This window comes from Ptychodera flava, chromosome 13 (assembly GCF_041260155.1).
Source record: "Ptychodera flava strain L36383 chromosome 13, AS_Pfla_20210202, whole genome shotgun sequence".
NCBI classification, from domain to species: domain Eukaryota; kingdom Metazoa; phylum Hemichordata; class Enteropneusta; family Ptychoderidae; genus Ptychodera; species Ptychodera flava.
Genome location: NC_091940.1, coordinates 32,593,138 through 32,610,404, shown reverse-complemented (window position 1 = coordinate 32,610,404; position 17,267 = coordinate 32,593,138). Strand labels below are relative to the sequence as shown.

Here is a 17,267-nt window from a genome sequence, read left to right as displayed (position 1 = left end):
CAAAAATTTTTTTTAACTCTGAAACCACACGTCCGATTGAGTTGAAACTTAGTGTAGAGGTTTTTACGGGTGACGTCAGTAAGATTTGATCAAATTCTGGTGAAATTTGTATAATTTTATTTTATTGGGGGAATTGTTTCTATTTGTGATAAAAAAATCTTTTAGCTTGATTTTAGCTTGTTTTGATAACTATATGGGAGCGACCAGTGACATTGTCACTATTTTTATATTTAATTTGCTTTTCACCATATTGTATGTCCTTCCCTGCACTACATAATTCAAAATTAAATATTGTCTTTGGCCTATACATACTTGAGGGTAAGCTTATTTAGTCTCACACATATAATTGTATATTCAGTTTTTAGTCCCCACGGACACCGTCCGGGGGGACTTATAGGTTTGGTCATGTCCGTGCGTGCGTCCGTCCGTGCGTGCGTGCGTCCGTCCGTCCGTTCATGCAGATATCTAAGACATGCCCAGGTCAATTTCTTTCAAACTTTCCACAAGGATAGTACCGTACCCCATACAGATGCACGTCAATTTGTTTCACAATGCGATCAAATTTGGCCGTGTTAGAGGACTTTTTAGTTTTCACCTCCATAGACTCCCATGTATAAGGCAGTCCATAGACTCCCATGTATAAGGCAGTCCATAGACTCCCATGTATGAGGCCAAGAAAAATAATAATTTAGTTTCTCATCGTATTCATATTGCAAAAAGGATGCAGTGACACAGTTTTTAGTCCCCACGGATGAAGTCCAGGGGGCTTATAGATTGGGTCATGTCCGTCCATGAGTCCATCCGTGAGTCCATCCGTTCACGAAGATATCTCAGATATTTTGACAAAATGTCACGTGACCTTGGTGACCTTTGACCTCAAATATACATATATGTCCATAACTCAGTAACCACAAGTGCTACACCCTTCATATATGGTATGATGGGACAGCTTATGACGCCACATATTGTACCTCATTAATTATGTGCATATCTAATTTTGAGCAAGCCAATAGAGCTAGAGGTCTGATTTTTGGTATATAGGGATAACTTAGCAATACATTTTTTTTGACAAAATGTCACGTGACCTTGGTGACCTTTGACCTCAAACATACATATATGTCCATAACTCAGTAACCACAAGTGCTACACCCTTCATGTATGGTATGATGGGACACTTTATGACGCCACATATTGTACCTCATTAATTATGTGCATATCTAATTTTGAGCGAGTCAATAGAGCTAGAGGTCTGATTTTTGGTATATAGGGATAACTTAGCAATACAGTTTTTTTGACAAAATGTCATGTGACCTTGGTGACCTTTGACCTCAAATATACATATTTGTCCATAACTCAGTAACCACAAGTGCTACACCCTTCATATATGGTATGATGGGACAGCTTATGACGCTACATATTGTACCTCATCAATTATGCGCATATCTAATTTTGAGCGAGCCAATAGAGCTAGAGGTCTGATTTTTGGTATATGGGGATACCTTAGCAATACAATTATTTTGACAAAATGTCATGTGGCCTCAGTGACCTTTGACCTCAAATATACATATTTGTCCATAACTCAGTAATCACAAGTGCTACACCCTTCATATATGGTATGATGGGAAACCTTATGACGCCACATATTGTACCTCATCAATTATGCGCATATCTAATTTTGAGCGAGCCAATAGAGCTAGAGGTCTGATTTTTGGTATATAGCGATAACTTAGCAATACAATTATTTTGACAAAATGTCACATGACCTTGATGTCCTTTAACCTCAAATATACATATTTGTCCATAGCTCAGTAACCACAAGTGGTACACCCTTCATATATGGTATGATGGGAGACCTTATGATGCTTCATACTGTACCTCATTAATTATTCGTATATCTAATTCTGAGCAAACCCATAGAGCTGGATGTCTGTGTTACATATGCACATAGATTTGTTCTGTGATACGATCCAATAAGGCCGCCATGTGGCCATTTTATTACGATTTTTTTCATGTCCTGAACTACAGCCCAGACATGTATCAAGCAAATTTATTCAAAAGTATTTTTATCACAGACCTAATGAAGAGGACTCTATCCTCTCTGAGGACCTGTAATCAAAGTACCCATTAACAAGTGGGGACTGTGTCATCAACGATGACTTGTTATATTTAATTTGCTTTTCACCATATTGTATGTCCTTCCCTGCACTACATAATTCAAAATTAAATATTGTCTTTGGCCTATACATACTTGAGGGGTAAGCTTGTTTAGTCTCACACATTAAAGATGCACTGTTGACCTACATAGTCCAAACTTTTTATCATTGTATTGTAGATAGGTGTACACTCCAAATACTAAGTACAAGTGTGGTGAGTGTAACAAGCAAATGTTTTTTAGTCAATGGCCCAAATTTATTTTCTGTATGATGGACAATAAATACATGTGTAATCAATGCCAACAGTCCAGTTTAAGTAATTTGGTTTAGATTAGCCATTGGCTAAATTTTCTCCTCTTCTGTATTATATAAGTTCACCGTTTCCTGTTTTAGATATTGTTGATCCTATTGAGTCCCATCTCTAATTCTTAATTCACTTTCATATCAGGGTTGTTGATACTTAGAATCCACACTTGAACTTATGCTGGAGCAGTAACCAACCAGTTCAAATAACTTTCATTTATGTCCAAACAATTTGACTTTTTGCCAAATTTCACATTTATGGCAAATAATAAACAGCAAGGAGATACAAAGGACGTCGGTGCCCCCGGGCCCCATGTCTTTTAGGTGTTTACTTTAAATTGGGAACTTTATGAAGAAACAAGTAAATTCTTTAAAAAAAAAACTTTCTTCTCCTCTCGATGTCAGCAATCACAACAACAGTTCCTTCAGCATGCAGTTTGTAGCATTGCGAGTGCTGTCTACTCTATCAACAAGTTTCACACGATACAACACTTAATATTGTCAACCAGAAAATGCTAAACACTCCTAAATGATGATGTGCTATAGCTATAGTGCGGTGTCAAGCTTGTTGTGCATGAGTGGCATGCTGAAACGACTGTCATTATTGTAGACGAGACAGTGTCTGGGAAACGTTCGCCGCGTGCGCTGTAATCTAACACCAAATACTCAATTTGTTGCAAATGTTTACTTTTCTAATGATAAGCAACATGTAGACTTGTCGAGCTCTGCAAGGCAAAACGGACACTCAATCAAATTCCACTGTAATGCAAAATTATCATGACACAACTTTAATCTGTATTGTCCACTTTCTCTGTGGAACAGATAATCAACAGTGGCATACGTGTTTGGTGCAGGAGTGATTCCACCGAGGTGTCCTGCGGCTATAGACTGACACAAGAGGTATTGCTATCATTTATTTTGCCTTTGGGACTTTTCATTTTGGAGAGAATTCCTTGAAATTTGTAAAATTTTATCTCCTGAAAGCACCCGACTTTAGAGCACATCTGAAGTTGTTTCTGGTAATAATGGTCGACTCAAATAGTGTGTCCAGAGTTTCCGTTTTGATCTAAAATTGTTGAAGTGAGGAACAGCTAAAGGTGACAGTGCCATCATGGGTTGAATTATGATTCCACCATAATAAGTAGTAAATGACTATTCTTATCATTGTCCTCTCTCTGAATGATTCTTGTTTCGTCACATTAGGAGTAAAATTTCAAAAGTATCTCAAACTACAAGCAAATACTTCGTGCAGAATACAAATTTAGAATGCAGCTCATATCGGTTGCCTTTCATGGATTTTCACAAACACTTGAAACTACAGCAATTCTTCCACCAGTTACCATCGCTGGGTATAGAAGCATCTTAGAAGATGAGATTCCTTAGACTTTGAACGGAGAATTGTTAATCGTAAACTTTATGATGCTTCTTTCTGCCAGGGTTCAGCTTCATTACAGTCGTACATTAATAATCGCAAAGTTTACCTTACGAAGCAAGACGTTATCACTCTGCTGACGGAGGAAAATCCGTTTGTGCACAAGATGTCACCGGACTCCAGGAAACAAATCAATAGCCATGGTAAGTAAATAAAATGAAAGACCAAAGAAACATCGCTCAGATAATTATGTATGTATTTCTCAGAGAAGAATTATACTGATACAGTCTGAAAAATACAGCTTGTCTCTTATATTAGCAGTTACTATAAAGTAATATTATTAGCATTATTACCTTCTCGTGTCTATTTATAGACAGAGAAGGTATTAGAGTTGAAAACCAGTATGCTGCTGTCAAGAACTTCCGTCTGTCAATACTTCCGTCTGTCAAGATCCGTTGACGTCATGCCATTGTGATGGGTCATATCATAAACTGGTGGGGGTGTTCATGGTTCAGGTTGAGGTGTGGGAGAATGATTTTGAGCTGTGACAAAAATCAAAAGGGACTTAGCGGCATAGCCACAGTGTTAAGCCTTTCACCAAGGTTCTTAGTTGACTACGATCTATTACAGACTACTGAGCTGACGTTAGGGGTACTCACTTTGTGTTTGCTCACTCTGTGTGCGCTAGTGTTTGGTACTGAGTTGCGTGGATATCCCCTCATGGCCTCACGTGATATGGGCCTGTTGCATAATCTGCAGATGATCATATGCCTCCGAGTCTGAAAACGGTCATTGTGTAAACCTGTCGGCATTTTCCTTGCATTTTTTCTCATTAAATTTTGCAAAATATCGGCGAGTACCTCAATATTTCAAGATAACTCTTTCTTCCCAATCGTTTCCTGGAGTTTCAGAGTCATATGAACGAAAATGAGTGAAAGTTTTAGACAGGAAAATCGGACGTCGGCCATGTTCAATGTTTACAGTACAATCAGAAGTTTACGTGGAGGAATTAACCAACAAACACAGGAGTGTTCATGATGCCCGCCCTCTAGAGGCAGACCCTCCTTTATGAAGTACCACATTTGATGTAGGTATTCCAAGTGAAAATTTTAAAATCACTAAATTGCTTTTTTGATGCATTTTCCAAAGAGTGCTTTGGAAATGATGAAAAATACTTTTTATCTGGTCAAAATCGGTTCAGTCATTCAAAAGTTATGAAGATTTTTGTGTATGTAAAACCTCGCGGCCGAAGGTCATAGATTGGAAAAAAGTTAAAATTGATGAAATCATAGATTTTAATAGGCTTGTTTTCCCTGAAATACATGACTCTGTAACAAATGTGATGCTAAAAGTATTTAAAAGTAAATTCTTTTTACAAAATAATTTAATCTTTGACCAAAGGAAATTTACTTTTTGATGTAAACATATCCAAATATGGCAGTTTGTCCAATTCTGCATCGCGGAAAATTTATAAAATGACTGAAAAATACAAATTTTGGCAGATTTACAGTCATTCTGATGCAAAATAATTGGTGAACTTACAAAGCATTCTTAATCTATATGCAGTGCTACTGAAGTGTAATTAAAAAAAGGGAAAGTTCATGCAGGAAAGGTAATCAGATAGTCAGAAATGCAGTGTTAAGTTTGACTTTACTGCAAAATTGTGCCTTTGCGGGCCACCAAAACAGGGTAAAATATGAAAATTAGCTATGTTTGGTAGTCTACCCAAGAGCATTGATGTTTAAAAAGTACAACCTAAGCATATCAGCAAAGAAAAACAATTTTTCAACAAGTTTCAAATATAAATATGGTAAACTTACTTCCCAGATCACTGTAATTTTGACCAAAAATGTCACTTTTGTACAAAAAATGACATTCACATCGGATGATGAAATATGAAAAGTTACCATGTACAAATGTATACGCAATGTCTGAGCAAGTATTTTATAGTGTCAAACCATCTTTTCTGGGTTTTTATCTCTAGAAAACCTTTGTTATGAGCACCAACGAACATTCAGCAACAAAACTACTCTAAATGATAAAAGAGTGACAGAAAAACCCATTTATGCAAATTTCTCGCTTTGAATGAGTCGCCACTGGCCCTGAGATCGAGAGCCTGCATGAATGTACTTTTGTTGGTTAACCACCGGCTACGAAAATTTAGGAAATTTTTGAAATGTTCATGAAGTTCATAGCAAAATTTTGATGAAGGAATATCTACTTTATTGAAAATAACCTATACCAAGTGTTTCCATGGCAACCATTCTTTTAATTAAATTTTTAGTTATCAACAAATTCCTTCGGTATGCCAATACAGCTCGTCTCAGAACCAGACATACTTATATACACACATGATTTGGCAACACCCTGAAAATTAAATAATTTTCAACAGCTCTGATTTACATTTCATAATTTCCTAAACATTTCTTGTTTTTTATTAACGCCTCCAATTATGTAATTTGATATTACTGTACCTTTAGAATATGTGAGGTTTTAATCTTACCATGATCCACAATATGTTTTGGTCGTTGGAAACATTCAAATTGAAAGTAAGTGGAATTTGAAAACTGTTGATGAAATGCTTTTAATTATTCTATGTGAAGTACCAGTTTCGATTGCAGATACTACAACAGAAGAGTTCAACACTGCCAAGATATGAGTACAGCACACTCAATTTTGAACTTCAGAGTTATGAAAATGACTGAAGTGTGTCGCAATAAAGTTTCTTTTATAAATCAATCGTTTCATTCTTTTCTGAGATTGTAGAGACTAAGGACTATTAAAGGATATTAGTAACTTTCAACCAGGAAAAAATACCAATACGTGGAAAGGATCAAAACAAATCAACTTATTTATTTCGTTACATATTAAAAAACCGAAAGGAAACACATAATTCTCATTTAAGTGATTAGGGCTAATTTTATACTTGTCGATGTTTGATGATGGAAAGGAACAGAATCATTATAAAAAACTACGAATGAACCTCAAAAGCAACAAAATTCCAAGCATAACATTACACTGTGGTTCAGAATGTTAATTTATAAAGTTCGCTCAAAATGTACTTTGAAAACGATAGTATTTTGACAGCCGTATCGGCAGCTACATACTAAAGTCTGTTGAAAAAGAGTACTAAATATCGTTGTTTTCAGGTCAACAAGTGATTGAATCGAAAAAATGGTTCATGAAACGGTAAAACAACCACTGATAAATAAGTAATTTTTCTCAAGAGTGACTTCAAACGCCTCGCCTGAAAGAAAATTTCATCCCGTTTCACAGAAACTGACCGTGTTTTCAAGCGCCGTAGCTATGAACGATAGGTCTGGGGAATCCCCGCGAAAATCGCTCACACTCGTCCAAAACATTGATCGTTCGCTTTTGAGCTGCATGATTCACCTTGTCAAAAATATTTTTATTTTGTAAATAATTAATTAAATTTCTTATTTTTTTTCTTTCGTTTGATAATTAAAAATCATTATAATGTTTTTAGATGCTTTAGAAAAATTCAAAACCCGCTAAAAAAGCGACTATTTGGCCAAAATTCAAACGAAAAACACGAAAATAAAGGTCGAATCATGGGCTATCTATCTATGAATACTTTCAGTGTCTTTACGCTCAGGCTCAACTGCGATAGAACGCTGTGTATGCATAGCCTCAGTGGGCTAAAAATAGCGAGTTGAAAACATGGCCGCCACTCTCGCTGATGCACGATTTTTGCATCGAAATTTTTCGCTCATTTTCGTTCGTATGACTTTGAAACTCCAGGAAACGATTGAGAAGAAAGGGGTACCTTGAAGTATTGAGGTATTTGCTGATAATTTGCCAAATTAAACGAGAAAAAATGCTTCGAAAATTCCCACATGCTTACACACTGAGCGCTTTCAGAAGCCGTAGCATGTTCGTGTGGTATACCTATTTGATGCTTGTGGAAAGCTTGACCACACAATGGAGCATTTAAACTTTTAGAAAATGACAAACTGAATAAGAAGGTATTCAGAAAATGTCAAATACTGAGGAAAAATGCGCAAATATTCAAAATAAACAGGTTAACTGATTGGTCAGCTATAAAAAACAATGAAAATGTTTATGATCAAAAGTTTTTGAGATGCGCACATTTTAAAAAATACAGAAATTATTAACATTATAAATATAAGACCAAACTATTTTTTCAGGGATGGGACAGGTTGGAAATGAGGGGTGAGAGACAAAGGCACTCCTATTGCTGCATGTGGATGCAGCCACACCATTTCATTTACAGCATACTTATTCACTGTGTTGTGTTCAAGTTCCATATTGTACTGACTGTCATACAAGGATAACATAAGCAAATCAAATCAAATTAGAAAAGGATCAATGCTGTTGTGTGGATTTTGCTGAACATGGCTGATATTTCGCCCTATATATTTGGTATCCAGCAAAGGCATATTTTGATGTAAAGTCCAAATTAACACTACATTGCTGACAATATATTTTACCGTTTCTGCATGAATTTTTCTTTTTTAAATTATAGTATATTAGTACTTCAAACAGATTAACAGTTATCGTGATGTCAACCCATAATTTTACATCACATACGGTAGACTGTAATTCTGCCAATTTTTTTTTGTTTTTCAGTCATTTTATAAATTTTGCACTGCACAAGATGATTGAACAAATTGCAATGTTTGAATTTGTAAACTCAAAGAATAAAAATCCTTTGGTCACAAATTAAATTATTTTTTGAAAAGAAATTTACTCTTAAACACTTTTAGCATATATTCTTTACATGGTCATGTATTTCAAGGAAAATATGCCTATTAAAAACAGTAATTTCTTCACTTTCAATTTTTTTCAATACTATGACAATTATCAGCCATGAGGTTATACAAACACAAGACCAGATAGGCGTTTTTCATCATTTCCACAGGACTCTTTGGAAAATCCATTAAAAACAGTTTAAAAGTGACTGGAAATGATCACTTGGTATACATTTAATTTACAGATGCCAGGTTGTGTATTTCACATGCACTCAGGTCAGTAAGGAAGTGCGTCATTACTATTTTGGACTGTTAATTCTTATTTCTGAATTGTTTAACTTTTTGCCACATTGAACTATCTTTAGGCAGTTTATACTGTAGCTTAGAATTTTTTTGATTGATGTATTTAATCATCTTTTGGGTTCTTTGGGTCCATATCCCACCTCATGCCCCTACATCATCAACTATTTACCAACAACTCCATGCCAACAACCAATTACCTGACCTGGCCACACATTAGAGAAGGTACAGCGTCATTGACGGTATTTTTAGATATTATTCTCAAATATTTTTCTATATTAAGGAAAAAAGTGAGTGACATAATGACTGTGTCACCGTGAGTGAAAGATGAGTGTTCACACAGTTATTTTGTCAAGTTTATTTCCGAGCTGTCAGCTGAATTTAGAAAAATATTGGGGAATATTATACCTATGACATGCACCAGCCAAGAATTTATTATTTTTGTGCAAGTTTTCCGTAGTGATTCTGCGTTTAAACTTTTGAACTACTTTAGGAATAGTACGCCGTGGACATGTTGTCAATCATTTCTGGTCATCAGTAGCATGAGTAAGGAACTCGGCGCGCACATTTTTGTACAGGGCAAAGACTATATGATTTCTTGGTCTTCACATACCTTCTGCGAAATTATATACATGATTTCAAAGATAACATGGAATAGAAAAATACCTCAGACAAAGTTATGCTGTGTTTCGTTTGAAATTCTTTTAAAGATAAGAAAGGCGTAGAAATTTACCTCAGACAACAAAAATCAACTGAATCTCAATGGCACAAATGCTGTCAAGGTTGGTCAGGCTCGCAATATCGGACACTAGTTGCCATGCTTATTGGAAATCATAGTAATGCGACCAGATTTCAGTTTGCTGTTTCTGAAAATTTTTCACTGAATTCCTTTGAAATATACATGCGTTCACATTATTATTGTTGAAGGCTATGAAAATAATGATTTCACCAAATGACCTTTTGAGGCTCAGCTTGTGGCCTGGACACCGCACTCGAACAACTGTTTGGTCTGGGCTTAGGCGACATACCTAGGCATACACGTGTACCCAGGGGTTAGTGCGCCCTCAACATTGGAACGTACCAACAACATGACAATATGGTACACAATTAAGACGAGGCTATGGCAAGGTCACCCAATGTGAACAGTGTATAAAAGTGTTGATTGGGTGACCTCCTGGTACCCTTTTCTCGACATTGTAACATGATATTATGGTTTTTGGCGAGTTCTACTGTTGAGGGCGCAGTAAACCCAACCAGTAACCCTAGGTTGCCAAGTGCTTCATAGCGAGTTATGACAATAAACTTAATAGTGATTATCACTACCTCCATCTCAATTTCAAAGTCAACAACAAACGAACCCCAATGGTGTATGGGGATATGTTAAATACCTGGAAGTCACTTAGACTTACAAGAGTGAATCTGCCAACATCAAAACAGAATCTTCTTAGAGAAGTTCTGTGGTGTAACGACAATATTAAGAATGAAGGAAGTGTCCTCTTTTATGACAAATGGTCAAAGAGTGGAATTTTAAGGCTTAGGGACATCTGGAATGATGACAGAAATGACTGGCTTCAACAATGGGAAATAATTGCAAAAATTAGAGGAGGTACAAATAGACATGTGCAAGAGGAAATCAAACAGAGTATGAAACACTCCTCAATGCTATTCCAGATTCCTGGAAACAAATCATTTCTTCAAACATCCAAAATGAAGAAAACTATGATATCTTAGACTTAGAGAATTATGGTCTGACAAAAAGTGAGGTCAAAACCAAGTCACTTTATTGGAAATTAGTTGATAAGAAATGGCATGCAGTCAGAGGTCAGATTGGTCAAAAATGGCTGAGAATCTAAGTCTTACTGACAGTTACAAAGCTACTCTATTCAGCCGTCTTAATTCAACAGAAATTGTCAGCAATTCAGTAAATGATTTAAATTGGAAGATTTTCCATCGAGGCCTAGTCACAGGAAGCTTGGCCAAAACTTTCAATTAAGTGATGGAAATGCCATATTTGTGGCCAAGAAGAAACACTGGAACACATATTATTTGAGTGTAAATATGTTAAAGAAATCTGGCAGAAATGTATTTCTTTCTTTGTCAGAAACCACAACTTTGATAATAATATCAATATCAAAAGATTAGCAATTGCAGGAATCGAAAATGATAATAATGCAACATCTGACATTATTTACTGTATTACTTCCTTTGTAAAATATACAGTTTGGAATATTCGAAATTCGGTTACTCTTGATGGAATTAAAGTTTCCCTTCAATCCTATGTCATGCAATTGAAATGTCATCTCTCCTCATGGATGAATACATTGTATTTCATTTATAAGATGATGAACAAAACTGAGGATTTTATCACAAAGTTTTCAAGCCTTGTAAGACTGGAAGGAGAAGAATGCATCCTGAATGCATTCATATGATGATCTTTGTAATCAAACAGCTAATTATTTGTTTTTTCACACAAGACGCATTGTAATTTTAACGCATTCACAGTTATGTAGATTTGTTTTATTTGTGACTATGTTGAAATAAATTTATCTTTTTCAAAAAAAAAAAAAAAAGGATGCCAAGTACTGGGCCTTTGCGTGATAAAGCAGCAAGCAGTGAAAAAGTGCACATAACTGCTTTTTGAAATCATGATATATAATTAAATTTCATACCAAAATAAGGGATTATTGATCTTTTCCTGGCTATTTCCAAATCCCTTTGATACTATTAGTTACAATAAATGGACCTTGTACAACTTCATTGGTCACACTCCAACAAAAGTTGTGAAGCATGTAATCACAGGAAACTTTCAGATTTTCATAACGCAGAATAATTAATCCACTTGACCGCCTTGATTTTGTAAGACAGGTCTTTGATATTTCTTTGTCAGAGGTTGGTTGAATCAGTTATTTTGAGAAAAGTGCAAGTTATTTACTTGAAAGAAAGATACTGTGTCCTTTTGTAGGAAGTATTGATTTTGTAGGTGAGTGTGTTTGACCTTACGGTGATCTAATGGGGCTAAGTGAAAGGCTGTGATGAATTTAAAGGAATTACCGTATTTTTTCTGGTGAGTGCCCCCAACTTGCTTAAATTCCTCTCCCTTACATTGTGTGGTTGTTCAAAGGTGAAACTATATTCTAGCAAAAGCTGAGCACCTGGGTCGCTTTCCTGAATAAATATGGTATATCAAAGCAGTGGCCTGTGACTTTATAAATAGAAATCAATGGTCAAGCTGAAGACTCTATAGGTCAAATTAATGATCCAGATACAAGTCAGTAAAACTGGTTTGTGTCAATAACATTTGAGTTTGCTACATGGGGAACAATGATAATGTTTTCTTTTAATGGGTTTTGCATCAGTTGTCTCCATAATCATTGTGTGAAGGACACACAATTCATTACGGTGAGGCTGCACTCTATTGCTCAAAAATGTTTGAAGAGATGCGAATATCTGGATGTTGTATATGTAGAAAAAATCTCTTATTTGGCTTTCAGGCAAGGTATTTTACATTGCTGATGTATGTAGAAGTACCAATATAATGACGCTGCAAAGGAATCTTTAAGTAATATATGGTTCAGAAATCATCGTTGTTTAATTATTAAAAAATACTTGAAACATAACTATTACGGTATCTTGAATGAAAGGCTGATATTGTCACAGGGAACAGTGTAACTCAATATTTTGGCCATTTCAAAATTATTTCTGGTGTATCTTTTTCAGGTCAGGGTAGTGTGATGTTTATCTATGAGCCACCAGCTGACAGGTGAGTTAAATGTTATTGTGTTAGCAACTTTGAGGTTCTATAAGATGTGGTGTCAGGGTTTTAATGTTTGATAGAGGTTTTCTGAAGCTATTCTGAACTTAGGATGGTCTGCGTTGAATCATTGGCAATATGGTAACGTGACATACTGAATAAATTGAGGATTTCCTGACACTCAGGTGAAGCTATCATCTAGGCCATAATAAAAGTCAATCATAAAGACATCAACTCTGCAAAAGTTGAAACATTGTCTGGAAGGAGGTCACGAGTAGTCAAAACAACACCACACATCATCCAGGCACATCTTGCTAACTGTCCAGCAAGCATTGTTTTTGCAGATCTGGGTGGTGGTGTTTGACTACGTCTGGCCCCCTTCCAGACAACATTTCAACTTCCACGAGGTTGATTTCTTTGTGATCGACTGACTGCTACACAGTCGTTACACCTGACAGTGTTGGCAACTCCTCAATTTAGGCAGCTTGTCTAGTTCTCATATTACCAACGATTCAACACAAACCACTGTGAAATTCACACTCTTATTGTCTCTCTCTGATAGCTGTCCAGATGAGAACAACATCATTGTCGTTGGATGGAGAGGGAAGACCTCTGTCAGGTCATTCGTCTCCAAGGGAGACCGCCACCACATTTTGCGACTGTGCGGCGTGAACATCACATCAACGAAGAAGAAAGAGAACAAAGGGAAATTGTTGGAGGGCCAGAGAGACGAAGACAAAACAAAAGATGACGGAGACGATGCAGAGGAAGATACCGAGCTTGATGATCAGCTCAGTGGAGGTGTGGAAGGCATGGAGGAGGAAGATGATGTGAACGAGGACATTAAAGATGCCGATACAGGGGAGGACAGCAAAGAGAGTGAGGTGAAAGAGGACAGCAAGGAAGATGAAGACGAGAAGAACAAACCAGAAAATGCTAATGATGGTGGTAACCAAGACGACAAGGATCCTGAACAACTCTGACAAAGATGAAACATGATGAAAAATATTGATATAGACACGCCTAATTGTGAACAGGAAAAATGAACTCGCCAAAAGACATAACAAAGAGAAAGTCTTAAAAGGTTGTTTATAAATATTCACAAACCATGATGTTGCCATGGAAACACGTTGCGTCAGTGCAGTAAGGGTTGTAAGTCCAAATTTTAGCATTGAACAGGTGTGCAAGTAAAGGTGAATTTTGAATACAATTGTCCATAATATGAATGCGAAACACATTCAAATGAATATTAAATGATGGTTTTACACGAAATTTTTCACTTTGTTTGAATTTAAGAAACTGTAGCAAGTCATTTACTTTTCAGAAGGCGAATGACTTTCACAAAATATCAGTTACAACCTTCGTGCTCTGATACGACCAATTGTCATCATCAACTTATAATAGAGCCCCTACAACATTACTCTGATTTAAAACAAAAACCTGAAGGAAAAAAGGAGGAAAAACAAAACAAGCTGTTGTTTCAAAACTGCCAACTTTGACCACAAATGGTATCTTTGGAATATGCTGCTTTTCTTTTCATTATAGGCTTGAACTTGTTCACCCCTGTTTCCCTGTAACCTACTCCACACTCACCATTGATAATGATTGGTTGGGGCAAACTACTGCAGTGAAAATGTTAAGAACCTTGTTGTAAAATGGTGTCATATTTACACTGCAGAATATTCTATTTTGATAACTTTGAATTTTGACGTTTTGGGAGACAACTGAGAAGATAGTATATTGTCAGTATTTCTATCTATAATGCTTACAATTTGCATAAGTGTCTCTCACACATGCAGGGGTCAGATAATCTGGTGAACATCTATCTACAGTACAATACACTACCCATAAGTTTCCTTGATATGTATCAATATATCTCTTGTAATAACTTCTTTTCTTTGAACATGAAATTGTCAGTTATCATCAGACTATGTTTACAGCGTGTTATGTTATTAGAATTAATATTCTGACAATTTTTGAAATGCAACAGGAAAAGTATATCAAAGGAATCTGACTTTGGTTACCTATATTTATAGTACCAGTATCCTAATGTTGAATCCCATTTTGAAATAGAAAGAGGTGCACCGCACAAGAAAAACAAATTCTGCAATGAAAACTGTCTAGGGCTGCCACCATTCATATGTAAACATAGATGACACCTCATTCTCCATATATTTGTATGGATATTTGCAAATGTGCACAGGGTTTAGACTGAGAGAGAGGATGCTGCACCAAAAAAAAAAGTAAAATCGCGAAAACCCTACCAGCCAATACTGTTGCAAAATGAAGACATGGGTGACACCTCAAATTTTCATGAGGTCAGAGAAGGGCTTCAAGGTGAGACTGTAAATTGTCCAGGGCTTCATTGTAAACGCGGATGGCACCTTTTACCAATTGTGGATATGTACAAATTTGCAGTGTGTGGTTACCTCCCTTAACAATCAGGCTGTACATGTAAAATTTGCTGTTTGAATGAAAGTAATGACAAAGTTTGGAGGCTATTTCTCTGTAGCCAATAATACATGTCTTTGGTGTAATCTGTTATTCAAAGTGACAAAACTTCAGTTGTAATCATCTAGATGATCAACTGTTCTTAGTTGACAAAAATGTCTCATCTGGTTTCCATATTCCTTTCTAAATTTTTAGTTGACCAACAGACAATTTCCCAAAAATGCAATATTCTCCACTACCAAAATCATATGATAATTTTATAATTCACTCAAAATAAATGTCGAGAGAAGCGAACTGGCAGAGTTCCCCTAATTAGAGAAAAAATAATCTGTGCATTTTAAACCACAGTAAAAATTGCCTGCCTCCTAATGAAGCAATAACTGTGTGCCTGTACAAGTTGTTTCAGTTGATAAGCAATCTCATGTACTGTGAGATGTAGGACCAACCACAGGAGTAGCGGTCAGTCTTGTCCACCACTCGTACGGACCAACAATGCCAATACCAAGGACCACCAATATGTGCAAACCATACTTGCTGAATCGTGTGCTTGCCTCTGAATTTCTCTTTACCCTTCAACTGATATCACATTTCAGCTCTTTATGTTTTTGAACTCTTTTGTTTTTCATCCCTGTATAACAACAGCAGTCTTTTTACCAGTTGTAACATCATTTAAAAAAAATTATCATCATTAAACAAAAAGAACTTCACAATTTCTCATTGCCGTGTTGATATTGTTCCAGCTCTTCTCTGAACAAATGACAATGCTGTGCGTGTCAGGGGCTAAGGATTATACTTTATACATGCAAAAAAATCATAAGTTACCTTGGGAAGTTTAAACCATGGTTTGTTGTACACGAACAGGATAGGCCAAGCCTATCTTTATATACTGCACAGTGAGAGTCAAAAGCTATGACAAGCAAGTTTACCAGACTAGAATTTTTAAATGACAAGATGCTATCTACACATGACGTAGCTGTGATATCGCAGCGGCACTTGTAGCGTGTATCGAACGCGCTCGGGTCATTGGGGTCATCGCGGGGGACTGTGGCGATGACCCCAATGACCCGATCGCGTTCGATATACGCCACAAATACCGCTGCGATATCACAGCTACACACGACGGAACTTTCTTATCATGCAAATGACATGACATGCCACACAATATCATTGATATCTGTTTCTAAACAGATGATTTAATATCAAGCAGCATTAGTAAGAGTACAACTATCCTTTTCCAAACAAATAATTTTGTATTTGGCCATAATCAGTCAGACTACAACATACAATTTTATGCCAAATTCAGTAGAATGAGGTAATAATAATGTATTTTGAGTTGATTCTTATTGCTATACCAGTTAATACACTCCCAAAAAATAAACAGTTTGAAACTTTGTGGATTCTTTATTCACAAGTAAATTTTCACCATTTATGAATCATAACTTAGATTAAATATCGGGGGTTGCGCTGCAAGTTACCGAAAAAAAAAATTAGGCAACCATTCGAAGTTAATTTTGTCACTTCTTAGTCATATACTGCATGCTTGAGCAATACTGCACTATTTGCTGTCAAACACCATGTAAATCTGGGGCATACTTTGTGCGCACATGATCCGACCGTCTTTCGGAAACTCATTGTTTACGAGGGCTGTGAAATTTAAGTAATGTATTATATAAAGAAATTTAAAAGTTGAGCCCACTCACTGAAATATGACCCCCGCCGCCAGGCCTGTCAATTCATCGATTGTAAAATATGATCCCGGTAAAATTATTGATCGTAATAGATTCATAAAAAGATTACAATATGGCCATGATATGCCGTCAAGATGTGCAGGATGTGGCATTGGAATGTAACGGCATAACGACACAACTTTGCACAATGGACAATATCTGTAACTTTTGGCAATTTTTCAGAATGTTGCTCCGTGTAAATTAACTCCAGTTCTTGGTCTACTTCCCACAAAATCCTAAAATATTCAGTGTTGATGGTAAGCATAGCGTTCGTACGTGGCACGACCATTGTCATTGCTGACAAATTAATTCAAGTCCGGACTGGAATGCAATTCTGGTCAATAACAAAGCTACTTCAAACACAATGCCTTTGTTGAGAAGCAGAACACTACTTCGCAGTTCATCCTGTTGTTGGGAGTTGAACAAGAAACTGAAATTGCTAAACAGAACACAAAATACTGAAAAACTAGCGATAAC

The 17,267-nt window shown here is 36.3% G+C and overlaps 1 protein-coding gene across 2 annotated transcripts in view; it reads left to right on the top strand.

Annotated features, from left to right (window-relative positions):
* LOC139148194 (RNA cytosine-C(5)-methyltransferase NSUN2-like) overlaps nt 1-15,775 on the top strand; it is a 66,067-nt gene extending 50,292 nt beyond the window's left edge. For both annotated transcript variants that reach the window (XM_070719506.1, XM_070719505.1), the window contains exons 17-20: nt 3,279-3,356; nt 3,893-4,031; nt 12,579-12,621; nt 13,175-15,775. In XM_070719506.1, the coding sequence (XP_070575607.1) occupies nt 3,279-3,356; nt 3,893-4,031; nt 12,579-12,621; nt 13,175-13,595 (681 nt within the window). In that variant the 3' untranslated portion in view covers nt 13,596-15,775. The remainder of the gene's footprint in view (nt 1-3,278; nt 3,357-3,892; nt 4,032-12,578; nt 12,622-13,174) is intronic.
* The last annotated feature ends 1,492 nt before the right edge of the window (nt 15,776-17,267 follow it).